Genomic DNA, 14,173 nt, shown 5'->3' on the forward strand with positions numbered 1-14,173 from the left:
ACATAGTTTCATTCATTTTGAATTAATTAATTTTTTAATCCTCCCGTTGATCATTGATGTCAAAATGTTTTTTTTTCTTTTCCCTTTTTTTTTTAATCATGCAGGATGGAAGAATTAACTATGACGAGTTTGTAGCCATGATGAGAAAAGACAACCCAGAGATTAGGGCTCAAACCCGGAGGCGAAAATAAATTAAATCCCGACATTGTTGCTTATATATGTAAAAGCCTACTATGCAGATCAGTGCTCTTCACATTTCTCATTTGTATTAGAGGAACCTTCTATATTATATTTAGGAAGCAATTAGTTATCTGGTGTGTTTGGAGGAAGAGTGAGATATCACCGTGATTGTACTATCTGAGAAGGTTCTGTTGTCTTCACGTGATTTGAATTTGCCAAGCATCACTTCTGTTCTTTTACTATTTTGTGTCTTTTGCTTTCACCATTTCTACAACATTAATGGACAAAGGCAAGTGTAAGATGTGGTTACACACAAATGGTCATAAGCTTCTTGTCTTTCCAATTGTTTTCAGCATGTTTGGCTACTACTTAATTTATGATTTCTTATTAGTTACTTATTACTTTTTTAAACTTATTTTGTTATTCTTCTCTTCCTTAGTAGCGTCTATTCATGTAAGGGTCCTACTCCGCACCGAGTAAATTTTAACCTTAGATTCCAATCAAGTGGCTTTGACCAATCAAGTGGTAACACGTGTACTATGTCTTTTTGCCAAAAATAAGATTTATGGATATTCTCATCATGCTTTAATCCTTCTCGCATTTATTTGGGATTTCAAATTTGTTTTCCAAAAAGGGGAGGGGTTTTAAACAATTTGGAGCTCATTATGTGAAATAGGGTAATGGGTTCGAACCCAATTGTCTAGGGACCTAATAACCCAAACTCTCTTTATTAAACCCTCCATATAAAAGCCCAGAACCTCTCTCGTTCTCATTAGGGCTGAGTTAGAGAGAAGAGAATAGGCAAGCAAGATATCTTATTCATCACAAAGGCAAGTGATTTCTTGCTCAAACTTTGTTTTTAAAATTCTAAGTTATGGGTTTTGGAGATCCCATTCTCCTCCATCTTTTGATGTAAGCAAGTTTATGAATGTTTAGTTTTTAATCAAGTTTTTAATGTTTAGTTTTCTATTTTCATTGGATTTCATCTAGGGGAGGATTTCTCTAAGAGATGGATCTCAATCCGCCATCTTCTTTTAAGGAGAAGTACCTATTGTTGTAATGTAATAATAACTTTGCAAATCCAAGTCTTTGATCCATGTTTTGATGTGATTTTTCTGTTTGTTTTGATTAGATCTTGCTCTCTGTGATCTCTGCTATGTTTTAAATCATTAGGATTGTCCCAATTTTTGGTTGGAATGACATCTCGAGAGCTTTAATGGTGATTTTTGACATGCTTGGTTATTTGATGTGAAACTTTTTGGAATAGACTCTCCTTAGCAGTAGAAAACTTGGGTCGGATTTACTTTTTGATTTGGTTTTGTATCGATAAAGTTTTAGATCAAATTAGTTGAAACAAACGGGTATTTCATTAAAAGAGGGTTTTTACAATTACATTCATTGGAAATATTTTGTGAGATGTTCTATATTCCAATGATGCTTAAAGGCCCTCCCATCATGGCCCTGTAATAACTAGTATATTCCCGGACATGCTTCCTTGAGAATAGAGTAAGGGCCCTCCCAGCTAGCGACGAGCTTGTCATTACGATTTTTTTTTAAAGTGGCTTATTGGAGGACTAAATCTCCAATTTTTGAACCTTCGGGATCGGACTCGGTTATTATAATGTCAGGCAATGCTTTGTTGATTGAAGACTTGCAAGCAGAGCATTTGTTCCCTGAATTCATCGACGAGGTCGAGTTTGTTCTGTAGGGCGGCTTCGTTGGGTTTCTTCATTAAAGTGTTGTAGGCGTAGAGTAGGCATGAGACTAATGCTTATATCACCAACCCTGATGAATCCAATCGTAGAGACATGGGCGGATCTTTTTACATCTTAGGTATGATTTTTCCTATGGGAATGATGTAGTCATTTCAGTTTGGTGACTAACACTTCATCTCTTTCCATTTGCAGGTATTGAACCTAGACCGAAAGTCATTATGACTATGACTTCCGCACTTTCTCCCATTGTTGAGCAAAAATATCTCCCCCCTCATGGCTAACCCAATAGGGAAGGCAATTTTTGCCCATACCTATTTACCCACCTAGCCCGACCATCAGTAGGCCCGCCCAAAACCCACCCATTTAGTTAAATAGGCCTAATCGGGTGGGTTTATTTTAAACCATTCTAAATGGGCAGTGAACGGGCGGTGCTTATTTACTCGTTTGCCTGCCCGATCCCCAAAACCAAAACCCGAAGGCCGAACCCCTAAATGTCTAAATCTCTCTCTTTTTCTCGGCGACTGAGCTCCTCATCATCCCGACCCCGCCTCCTCCTCCTCTACCTCCTCCTCCGCTGCCTCAACCGCCTCTCGAACCCAGAGCCTCCGACGTCGCCTCGGCTTTACCTTTTCCGTTGAAATCATCGCCACGCCCATCGCCGGTGTGTCCTACGTCAGCACGCCGGTCCCAGAGATCTCTCAAAAGGAATTCCAAAGCTCTCGACTCAAAGTCTTCGATTGAGATCTTAAAAGGAAACAGGTCTCTTCCCTCTTTATTCCTAAAATTTTCAATAAAATTGTGATCTTTTCTGTTAATAATCATTGTGTTTTTTAGAGAGATCGATCTGTAGTTATGGAACATGCTTCTCTCATGACTTCATTTGTAGTTATGGAACGATCCATCAATCTGTTTTCTTGTGATATTGAAGTAATCAACTTGAATGTCCATCCCAAGCCTATTGATCTGAGACAAAACATGGGAATTATATATTAATAATGATTATGATTGAAAATTTTATGTAAATAAAAACAGGAATTAGATTGATGCATACAAAAATTCTCCCTGTGCATTTGTTTGTTCTATGTTATGCAAAAAATATTTTTTTTGTTAATCATTTGTTTGTTCTATGTTATGGGAATTATATATCAATCTGTTTGTTCTATGTTATGACTCTCAATGTTTCTCCAACTTCATTAACTTACCATGTCTACATGTGTATGCTTTAATTTGCTAATTATCTGTTTGTGTACCAGGGCTTAATTCAAGAGACTTATCATGAAGTTGTGGTGTTTTAAGAATTAATTCTTTTTGTTTAACTGACCATAAAGTTCATATTAGGTCAAATCTCATTAAACTATCATGAACTTTGAGGTGTTTTGCGCGTGGCTGTCAACCTCTTTTTTATTAGAGAACCCACTATTGATTTTTTGCCCCTTTTCAAGTACAGTAATAGCTAGGGCAGAAATTCTCTGTCGATGACCACCAGCTAGAGTCTTTGTGATTAAGAGACATTTAGTATCTGGGTTATGCTTATCTACATTTATCTAAAACAAGGACTAGAGTCTTTGTGATTAAGAGACATTTAGTATCTGGGTTATGCTTATCTACATTTATCTAAAACAAGGATGAAGTGAAAAAGGTTATGATCAATTTGAGTATCTGGGTTATGCTTATCTACATTTATCTAAAACAAGGATGAAGTGAAAAAGGTTATGATCAATTTGTGAGACAAGCTCAATTTGTCACCCAAATAAAGACTTGTGCTTTATCTATATTTTCAGTCGGAGAGCAATAACCTCAAAAACTTAAAGTTAACTTAAAGTTGAATAATTGATCGTCAACTTTATGATTATACATATACAGTAATCAGATGCACTCATGCAAGAATGAGCAGGAAGATCAAAGACATGCATACGAATACGTAAAGTCAACGTACGAATACATATTGCATGCCTTTCACTTTTTTGACAAGCACATGTTTTGCCCAGTAAATCAGTTTGATAAAGCAAAGTGATCTTTTTAAACTATGTATTTTGTTGACTTGAAGAATCTGAACACAGAAATGTATAAGAACCTAGGATAGCCAAGGGTGCTGTCAACATAATGCATGTGTCCTGTTGATTGGGATATTCATTGCTGCAGATAGACTCCTCTAGACTAATTTATTTTTGGAACGCTTGTATCCTTGTCGAAATTTTGGCAGATATTGCCTCTAGGTAAAATTAGTGAGTCTATGTAAGGGTAAAAGAGTTTTGTAAGCAATGTAAGTACATGGGTAGTAAGTTCAAAACAGTTTTGTAAGCCTACTATATAAGCTCTATGTGCAATCTACCCTTTTTTTTTTGTTATAACATCTCAGTTAGTGAAAGACAGGTCTTGTTTTCTAGTATATTTATTAATATCTCATTTAGTGAAAAGTTTGATGACATTCCTTTTGGCACTTCATATGAGTATATGAGATGATCATATGTGATGGAATATCTAAGGATGTGTACTACAAGCGACACTTCTTGCAACATTCATTTACAATTTTCATGTTAGATTTAACAGGAATTGAGGCTAGAGGTTTCATTTTTGGCCCTCCGATTGCACTAGCAATTGGTGCAAAGTTTCCAGACTAATATCTGCTGCTAGGATGAACATATTATGTTAGTTTGACCAATAAAAATAATTAGCCCTTATGTATTTTGCTTTTGGTTACTTGTGGAAGAACTCGAACTCTAGGTATAATCACACACTATGGCCTTGATCAAATTAGACAACTTTGTTCGTTATTGGGTGCATCTGTTTCATGTATTGTGGCACAGGATGAAATTTCCAGCTGCTTGTTATAGAAAAGAGAAACATAATAAAATTATGGGAAAAATGCTTTCAGCCCCCAAATTCGTAATAAGTATGCTTCCCCCTCCCAAGACTTTTTCAACGCTCTCAAAACCCCCAAATTCATAATAACTATGCACTGAGACCCCAAAACACAAAGCCCAAGAATTTTACACAGGTAAAGACTAAAATGCCCATTCTCTTTCTCACCGTGCAATCCCTCTGCTCTCCTTCCCCCACCATTTTTGCCCTAGCCCCCTCCGTCCCTTCCACAACCCTCGTGGCGGCCGAAGCTCCTCTCCGGTCTCGCGCCTCGACCCCTCGCCTCCGCTCGCCGAGATCCGTCATGTCCACCGTCGATCCCAGCACGACCTCCGCTCGACCCCTCGCCTCCGTCCCCAACCCAATCCCTCAGGTCCATCATCCTCGAAAAACCCTACCACGTGCTCTCGAGCTCGTCCAGTCCGGCTCCGGCCGCCTCTCCGACCACGTGCAGGAGGAGCTTGTCCCAAGGCGGCAGAGTACAACAGCAAGAGAGTAGAGCTCGAGAGCGGCTTGCCGCTCAAAGGAGTGATTTGGACGAGCTCAGGGCACGCGATGTGGCACTGCGAAGGCGAGCTTCGAGCAACGGTTTCTTTCTGAGGGCTTCGTGGACTTCCCCGTTGAGGGGTCCTCCTCCTCCTCCTCCCTTGTGAACGGCTGCCTGAGAAATTCCGCGAGCCTCCTCATGCACTCCTCTGGCCTCTCCTGCATCTCTTCATACTCCAAAAAGAGCACGGACTCGGGCCTTTTCATGCTCTCCTTCTTGTATTCCATCTGATGGTCCCATATCGAACCAGGTACCCACCCTCACAAAAGCGGTCAAACATTTCATCCAGCGACGTGAACGGAGCATTAGGGGGCCTGCTAGCATTCGTAAAGTGCCAAAAGGGGACGAGCGCGTCCTTAGGATCCCGGCTGACCTAGACGACACGAGTGGATTTCTTGAAATTGAGGGAAAATATTCAATTCATTTGTTTATTAATTTTAATTTTCTGATATTTGAGGTTTGATCTATTTTTGAAGAACAGTTATTATAATCAGCAACTTTAATTTGGGTTTTTTTGGGGTTATAGGCTCTATTTTACTCGTGTAAAATTAGGAATCAAGAACGGAAAGAATCAAGATCGGGTCGGTTGTGAAGGATACGCGTTGGTTGTGAAGGATACGGATTGGTTGTGGAGGTTACGAATTGATTGTTAAGATTACGGGTTAATTGTGGAGGTTACGGGTTGGTTTGTGGAGGTTACGTATTGGTTGTGGAGGTTACGGGTTGATTGTTAAGGTTACGCGTTGGTTGTTAATGTTACGTATTGATTGTTAAGGTTACGGAGTTGGTACATAAAGCCTATAAAGTTTGATACGTAAACGTACTCGTCCTCTTGATTCATTCAAAGCCTCTGACCAGATTCTTCACGTGAGCCTGCAATAGTTACTAGTACTCCTCAACAGTACTCGTTACATCCACTATTTGATATTAGTCCATCAAATCTTTGGTATTCCTAAAAAAAATCCTTTAAATCATTGAAATGGCTCTAATCAGAAAATTAAGTCATGTAGCTATTTTAGATCTGGGCCCTTAATTCATAAAGCTGTCATTATGTAACTCAATTCTCATAATGGGCGAACTAATTTCAAAGTAAACTATGAAAACTGGGGGATCTTGTAGAAGTTTCAACGATCAGAGGGGCTAACCTCAAACTTCACAAGGTTTACGTAACCTCAACAAACCAACCCGTAACCTCCACAAACCAACCCGTAACCTTAACAATCAATCTATAACCTTAACAATCAACCCGTAACCTCCACAACCAATACGTAACATCCACAAACCAACCCGTAACCTTAACAATCAATCTGTAACCTTAACAACCAACGTTAACCTCCACAACCAAACCCGTAACCTTAACAATCAACCCGTAACATCGACAAACCAACCCATAACCTCCACAATCAACCAGTAACCTTAACAATCAACACGTAACCTCCACAACCAAACCGTAACCTTCACAACCAATGTGTATCATTCACAACCAACCCGTAACCTTCACAACCAACCCGTAAAGTGGAAAACTTTAGTCTACATTCTGTAATTTGCTACCATTGAGAAAGAGAAAAATATAGAAGAAACACTTTTTCCTTCTTCTGTTAGTCGTGGCTGCAATTTTGTAGTCATCATGACTTTACTATTAATCGAGAGCATTTGCACATTTCAATATTGGTCATTGTGGCTTATAAACAGGGAAGACCAATGATGCTGATGGGTGATGAATATGGTCACACACGCTATGGAAATAACAATAGCTACGGACATGATACTGAAATAAACCATTTTCAATGGGGACAGGTGAGTATCTATTTTTCTCTTCTTTCTCAGTAGTCCTCAAGCTAATTCATTTTGTTTGCTAGAATAGCTGGAAGAGAGAAAGGGTGATCATTTCAGATTCTTCTCAGAGATGATAAAGTTTCGTCAAAATCATCGTATATTATTAAACACGGAGAATAAAAGGTTACGGAGTTGATTGTTAATGTTAGCTTAGCAACCAACCCGTAACCTCCACAACCAAACCGTAACCTTAACAACCAATCCGTAACATTAACAACCAACCTGTAACCTTCACAACCAACCCGTAACCTCCACAAACCAACCCGTAACCTTAACAATCAATGCATGGTCTGAATACAATAGAGGAACATGTGCTTATAATTGGCTCTACTTTGTTCGTTTATTTAAGAGTGCTAATAAACACTTTACACTTGTCGACAAATGTTTGTCACCAAATTACATGTGAACAATCTAGGCCAAAGTAGATAATGTTAGTTTGCAGTAGACAGAGGGTAAACGAGACTGCTAGCTAGCAACATATTCCTTAAAGTCTCTTGTAGCAAAATTTCAAAATTACGGTGAGAACAGTTTTGCATTCTAGAGCATGTGTTTGCGGGCGTAGTATCAATTTAACTATTGAAATCTGAACTATTTAGTGCAGCGGTACCTTTTCTGAATCCATTTTAAAATTGTATCTGATACGATTTGAATCTCCATCTTAATGTGTTTTGCGTAATACCAAAATTTCGATATTGTGGGAAGACTGAGGATTATGTTTCCATATTCTTAATGGTTATGGTTGGTGTGCAAACATGGTTGATAGAAAATGTGCAATTAATAGTTGTATTTTCGTATTTGGTTGTTTTGTTACAACTCTAGTATATTTTTAGAGTCTATTCACCTGTGATATGGATTGCTTCTCTGTTTGGTTTGAATACAGTACAGGAACATGTGCTTATAGTTGGCTATTTAATTTTTTTAGTTAAAAGAGTTCCATGTATCTAAGACTGCTAACCACCACTTGATACTTGTCAATAAATGTTTGCCTCCAAAGATGTGAACCATCTAGCACAAAGTAGATGAGCTTAATTTCCTTGTACAAGAGTGTAACGAGTGCTCAAATTTAGACAAATAGTAAATGAGAATGCCAGTCAGCAGCGTATTCCTCAAACTCTCTCATATTGCCAAAATTCAATTTACAATAAGGATTGTCGGTTATAATTTTATATTCTAGAATATCTTTGCAGACCGAACATCCTTTTCATACATTGAAACCTTAACTATTTACATATCATTGTCTTTTTCTAAATCTGCTTAAGTTGTGAATGAATGAAAAACATGCTGAAGGAGAAGTAACTTTCCATGGCTGCTAAAGTTAGGTACATCTGTTTCATGTATTGTGGCACAGGATGAAATTTGCAGTTGCTTGTTATAGAAAAGAGAAACATAATAAAATTATTCATGGTTTTTATGCTCTGCTTTTATACAAAGATATTTATCCTTAACATAATTGAGCTGGTTGTTTGCTTGTTTCTTTCAGGGTTCATGAGGTGTTACAATCAAGAAAACTAATCTTGCTTTGATCTTCGGCATTTATGATGAGCCAATGACTCTTGGGCAGTGCAATATGATTGTTGAGAGGCTTGGTGATTATCTCAATGTGTAGGGATTTTAGGTTTGTTGTGTTTCCTTTTTCTATTCGAGTTTGGTGTGGTCTCTCGCATTGCAATGCTTGAAATGAATAATTGTCAGTTCAGCAATTATGTGGACTCTCGTGAGGGGTTTGATGTTTGGTTAATGTGTTTGTTATGATCCCTATCCCATCAAACTCTCGTGAGGGGTTTGATGTTTGGTTAATGTGTTTGTTATGATCCCTATCCCATCAAAATTTTGTCTGTATTTTTCCTTTGATTGGGGTTATTGTGGCTGTGTTTGTTATGATCCCTATCCCATCAAAATTTTGTCTGTATTTTTCCTTTGATTGGGGTTATTGTGGTATTTTAAGGCGAGTTGTGATGCTTATTCATAAGACATGTTTGCACGTTCGAAAAAGTTGTGCTCTATTTGAAATTTTTTTGATGTGGCATAAGTGGCTTCTTGTGGCATTGGTTATCGCAATAAACAATGTATATCATTTTGTAGGTGATGTATTCTTTGAGTTCTTTGCGCTTGGCATGGTAAAAAGAAAAAAAAATACATGATTGGTAATTTTAATGCTATCTTGTTCAATATGTTCATGCTATCCCTGAATGGGTTATGTACATGCATGTGCATATTTTGATAATTCAAAAAGTTTACAAAAAGCCCCTAAATTTTGCAAAAAGCCCCTAATAGTTACAAAAAATCTTCTAAATGTTTACAAAAAACACCCTAAAAGTATTATACATATATAGCTATTATAGTTAAATAGGTAAATTGGCGGCCCGTTTATTAAATGGGCGGGTAAAAACCCGCCTATTTAGAAAATGTTAAATGGACCATAAATGAGTAAATGGGTAAAACATGCCCGCTCATTTATGGTCCGCCCATTTAATACCCAAATCCACCCATTTAACATCCCTACTACCCAACATATAAAAATATAATATCTAGAGTGTTTTGAATTAGTATTTATCAATTTAGATTAACTTAAATCAAGGTTTAAGTCTTGGGTGATTAGGGTTCTTATGTTAGGGTTAATATGCATACTGTAACTTGATTAAATAAAATTTTAATGAGAACATGGTCCCATTACATTCTCATGACACTGAAAAATGTGTAATGAATTTGCAAATACTAGGGGTCGATATCGATAACGGTAGACGTGTATCAGAAAGGAATATGGAATATTACAACAAGGCTTTTTGTGACGTATGCTGCAAAGGACCAGACGTCTGGTGTTGTTATGATTGTTTGACTTTGTCTTGGTTAGACACTCATACATTGAGCTATACACCTCCGAATCAAATTCCAACTTGTTCCTGTAGATTTGAATTTATAGATATGTAAGAGAGAGAGGAGCACTTTCATACGTTCAAAGTTGATTTAGCTTCTGAAATTTCAAGATTAACTGTTGTCTTGTATCACTTTGTGTAATCTGCACATCATCTCAAAATACAATCAAATATATTTGAATGTTTATTATTTACCAAACCAAGTTGATCGAATGATTAACATCTAACATTATAAAATAAAAAAATATTCATGAGATATTATGTTGTTTTCATAAAATGTTATTATATTGCAGTAGAATAAAGGTTAAAAAAGCAAGATCTCTAGCGAAAACTTGTGCCTAGTAACATTAGAGAATGAAAATAAAAATGATTTAATCTCTTCAAACCCCTCTTTAATTTTAGCCTCTACTTAGAATTTTGATATCGTTTCAAACTGTTTGATTGGTAAATTTAATAAGAGAGGTTGGATATATTAAGAGAAAAGAGTAAAAGAGTAATTTTGAAATATAAAAACTCATAACTTTCAATTGCCATTGAGCTTAACATTTTTTAAACGTAAGAGTTTAGTAATAAGAAGGTAATGGTAAGGAGTTTCCTAAAAAGCGGTCAAATGAAGAGAGTATCATAATGATTACTTGTAGACGGTTAAGATATATTCTCTCTTTGACAGATGCTCAATCCAAGTCTAAGAAGTGAACCCTTATGGATTAAATACTTCAGATGGGATCAATTATAAGCTATAGAAAAGTTTGCTCGAGTCACATGCAAACATGATTGCATGCTAAACTCTAGCCCAACTCATACGAGCCAAAGAGGACCTGAGTCCAAGTTAGTCCTCAAGTTAGATTTAGGGCCGAGCCAAGAGACGTCCTCAAGTCGGTCGAATCAATAAACAAGCTCAAGTCAAGTTCCAAGTCAAATCTAAACTTATCAACAAAGTTCGCCAACCAAAACATGTGAACTCCACCACATAGCTAACCTCGACCGAACCCGACTGAGTCAAGAGTGGGACGACTACCACTTTAGGCCAAATCAAAAACATCATTAAGTCGGCCAAGTTACGAGTCGAATTCTACGCTAAATTAAAACTCGCCAGCGAAGTTCGCCAATCAATTAATCAGCAAACTTCACCCACAATTACCAACATGGGTCACATTGTCTATAATTCAGAAGTGATGGCCCACCCACACCCAAAATGAGCTTCGGCTAAATAGTCCACATGGGACACATAGCAAAGTTCGCCGAAACTATAGTGAAATTTGCTGAAGCCGAAGTGTAGCAAAGCTCGCCAAAGTTGTAGCGAAGCTCACACAAGCAGTAGCGAGTTTCATCCAATGGCCTACGTAGGCCGTGTCACCCATTCTGGCGAAGTTAACTCATGATCATTATTGATGAACTTCGCCTACAATCATTATTGATGAATCTCACCTATGGTCGTTATTGGTAAACCTCGCTCATAACCGTTTTGAGAAGCTATTTTTAAGGAAATGGTTAATGACCACTTACTCACCTATTTAAAGGGAGCTTGTGACCACTAACTCACCCATTTAAATGGGAGTTAATGACTACTAGCTCACCCATTTAAGGAAGTTAAGGCCCACTAACTCACCCACTTAATTATCTGAAGCCTATAAATAGGCATGATCAACATGAGACAAGTGGGCACATAGGCGAAGGAAAGGTCTTAGGCTAATATTATCTTCGTTAGACGAGAGAGAGAGAGAGAGAGAGAGAGAGAGATTCAGAGATTACATTGACATAAAACTCATCCCTCCTCCATTCTCATTGATCTTCATAGATTATTATCATGAGAGAGAGAGAGAGAGAGAGAGATTACATTGACATAAAACTCATCTCTCCTCCATTCTCATTGATCTTCATAGATTATTATCATGAGAGAGAGAGAGAGAGAGATTGAGAGGTTACATTGACATAAAACCATCTCTCCTCCATTCTCATTGATCTTCATAGATTATTATCATGAGAGAGAGAGAGAGAGAGAGAGAGAGAGAGAGAGAGAGAGAGATTCAGAGGTTACATTGACATAAAACCATCTCTCCTCCATTCTCATTGATCTTCATAGATTATTAACATCATCTAATCATTTGGTCCGATCAATGATCCTTGTGAGAAAGGATTCATTTTCTTCAGCCAGTCATCTAGCTTAATCAACAGTTCCTGTGAGGAATGGTCTGTTAATATCTCTTCATTCAGAGAAGATTGTGCTATCTTCTGTGTGGTTAGAGATCATCAATCAGCGAAAGTCCCATCATCTTAATCGGACCGTCAACGGAGAACAAGATCGACGCTCCATCGCCATGCAAAAAAGAACCCTAGGCAACATAATTTTTTTTCTTTGTTTCATTAAAATCTTTTTATTATAATCTGTGTTAGTTGTAATATAAAAGACCCGAAACAGGTTGGCGACTCTGCTAGGGACTACATTCTCCTCTAACAAGAAAGTTGTGTCACAGTCCAACACTAAGAACCTAAGGTCTTTTATTGAATTGTTGGTTATTGAATTTGACCAATCGAAGTTTGGGGAATTTATTTTTTAGAACCAATCATCGACAACAACCATGAGAAGTTGCCATAAAATTCACTAAATTGTGAATTCAGTATCTAAATCAACCCCCGCTGTGTAGAGGCGAACTTCACCAAAGATGGTCTGAGCTTCACCGAAAGCCAAATGAACTTTGCCCTGAGTGAAGAAGCATCAACCCTCACCTTCAGTGAAGGTCTAGATGTTCTCACGTCGTCTGACTTTAGACATCAGTCCACAACTCCCTTGAGAGTTCGTTTTAAAGCATCTCATGATACTCACTTTGCTTCCTCAATAAAGGCAAAGAATGAGAGTAATCCCTCATCTAAATTCCTGCAAGGGAATAATATCACTAAATGTGATTCATCCAATATCTCTAAGTGAAAGTCTGGCCAACGTACCATAAATTATGTTCACACACCAAAACTCAAAGTGGTGAAGTTAGCTCTAAAAAAAGCCATAAATTTGGAACTACAGGTGATCTGAGAGAGTTCCTATCTCTAAAGAGAGCTCGCCAATGTTAGCATTATGTGGCTCTCAGAGAAGTTATTTTGGTAGTTCAAAAGAATTGTTAATGCACAGTTATTCCTGAAAAGAAATAAGTTTACAGTCGTCTAAGTCACAATCCTGAATCCTTAGAGGTTCGGACTAAAAGACAACGACGCACCTGAAAGGGTAAACTTCAAGATTTCCATAGTCAACATGACTAGTATCATTTTTGGAGATGATGATGAAGGTGTGGACAGCACGTCTGACCTAAGATATTCTCTTGGCATAGGAGATATACTACCAAAAACTGATGGTGTATATCCTCACACCAGATCAAGGCGGAGAGCAAAAATTCCTATTGACTACTCCCTCCTCCAAACACGAGCACCGTGAGCTCCGTCTCAAGTTGACCAACCTACTTCTAATAATGCTAACTCAGTCATAGCGTTGAATACCACTCCAAGCTCAAGTCAAGAGCAACAATGGGTAGCATATATGACAGACTAAGGGGATCTTCTTGCTCAAATGGCGACTTAGAAGAAGGATTTGGAAGAGCGACTTGAAAGTTTAGAGAAGATATTTGAATAGTTCTTGTCTGCTTCTCACCTCGCCCAAGTTCTTCTAAAAGAAAACGACCAATCGTTGAATTTTTCCTGGATGAAGAGCAAGTTCGTCAAGAAGATGCAGATTCTGACCACTTGGGGTCAGAGACCTTAGCACTTCCTAAGCTTAGCAAAGAAGCAAAGCCCTTGGAAGACATTCAAAAATAGATCAATGCTCTTTCTCAGCATACTGAACTAAAGAAGTTCAGGATCACTCGATCATATCCCATCCAGTGGGACTCTGTTCCCTACCCGATAAAGTTTAAGCTGATAATGTTGCATACATTTGATGGCAAAGGTTCTTCGAAATAGCGTATCTACTACTTCCACCAACAAACTGGAAATATAGTAGGTAATGATGTCATTAAGGCATGATTCTTCATTAGCACCTTGTAGGGGGTAGCCTTCGATTGGTTTTAGAACGTGCCCGAAGGTTCAATTAAGTCTTAGGTTGACCTGAAATCAAAGTTTATCCCACAATTCCATGAGAAGCAATCATATGTCACCATGGCTAAACTCCTCTCAGA

The 14,173-nt window shown here is 37.9% G+C and overlaps 1 protein-coding gene and 1 long non-coding RNA gene across 3 annotated transcripts in view; both read left to right on the forward strand.

The window, feature by feature from the left end:
- The window catches only part of LOC109825655 (calcium-dependent protein kinase 1-like), a 44,231-nt gene extending 43,812 nt beyond the window's left edge, over positions 1-419 (forward strand). Inside the window, 1 exon segment of the mRNA XM_020392523.1 lies at positions 105-419. Coding sequence (XP_020248112.1) covers positions 105-191 — 87 coding nt within the window. The 3' untranslated portion in view covers positions 192-419.
- LOC109825664 lies at positions 836-8,893 on the forward strand. Of its 2 annotated transcripts, XR_002243066.1 has the most exons (3): positions 836-2,013; positions 2,088-2,654; positions 8,621-8,893. It is a non-coding gene; the product is annotated as an uncharacterized LOC109825664 (long non-coding RNA). The 2 variants fall into 2 exon arrangements; XR_002243061.1 differs by lacking the exon at positions 8,621-8,893 and having other exon boundaries at positions 837-2,013; positions 2,088-2,842.

This window comes from Asparagus officinalis, chromosome 1 (genome assembly GCF_001876935.1).
Source record: "Asparagus officinalis chromosome 1, Aspof.V1, whole genome shotgun sequence".
Taxonomy (NCBI): domain Eukaryota; kingdom Viridiplantae; phylum Streptophyta; class Magnoliopsida; order Asparagales; family Asparagaceae; genus Asparagus; species Asparagus officinalis.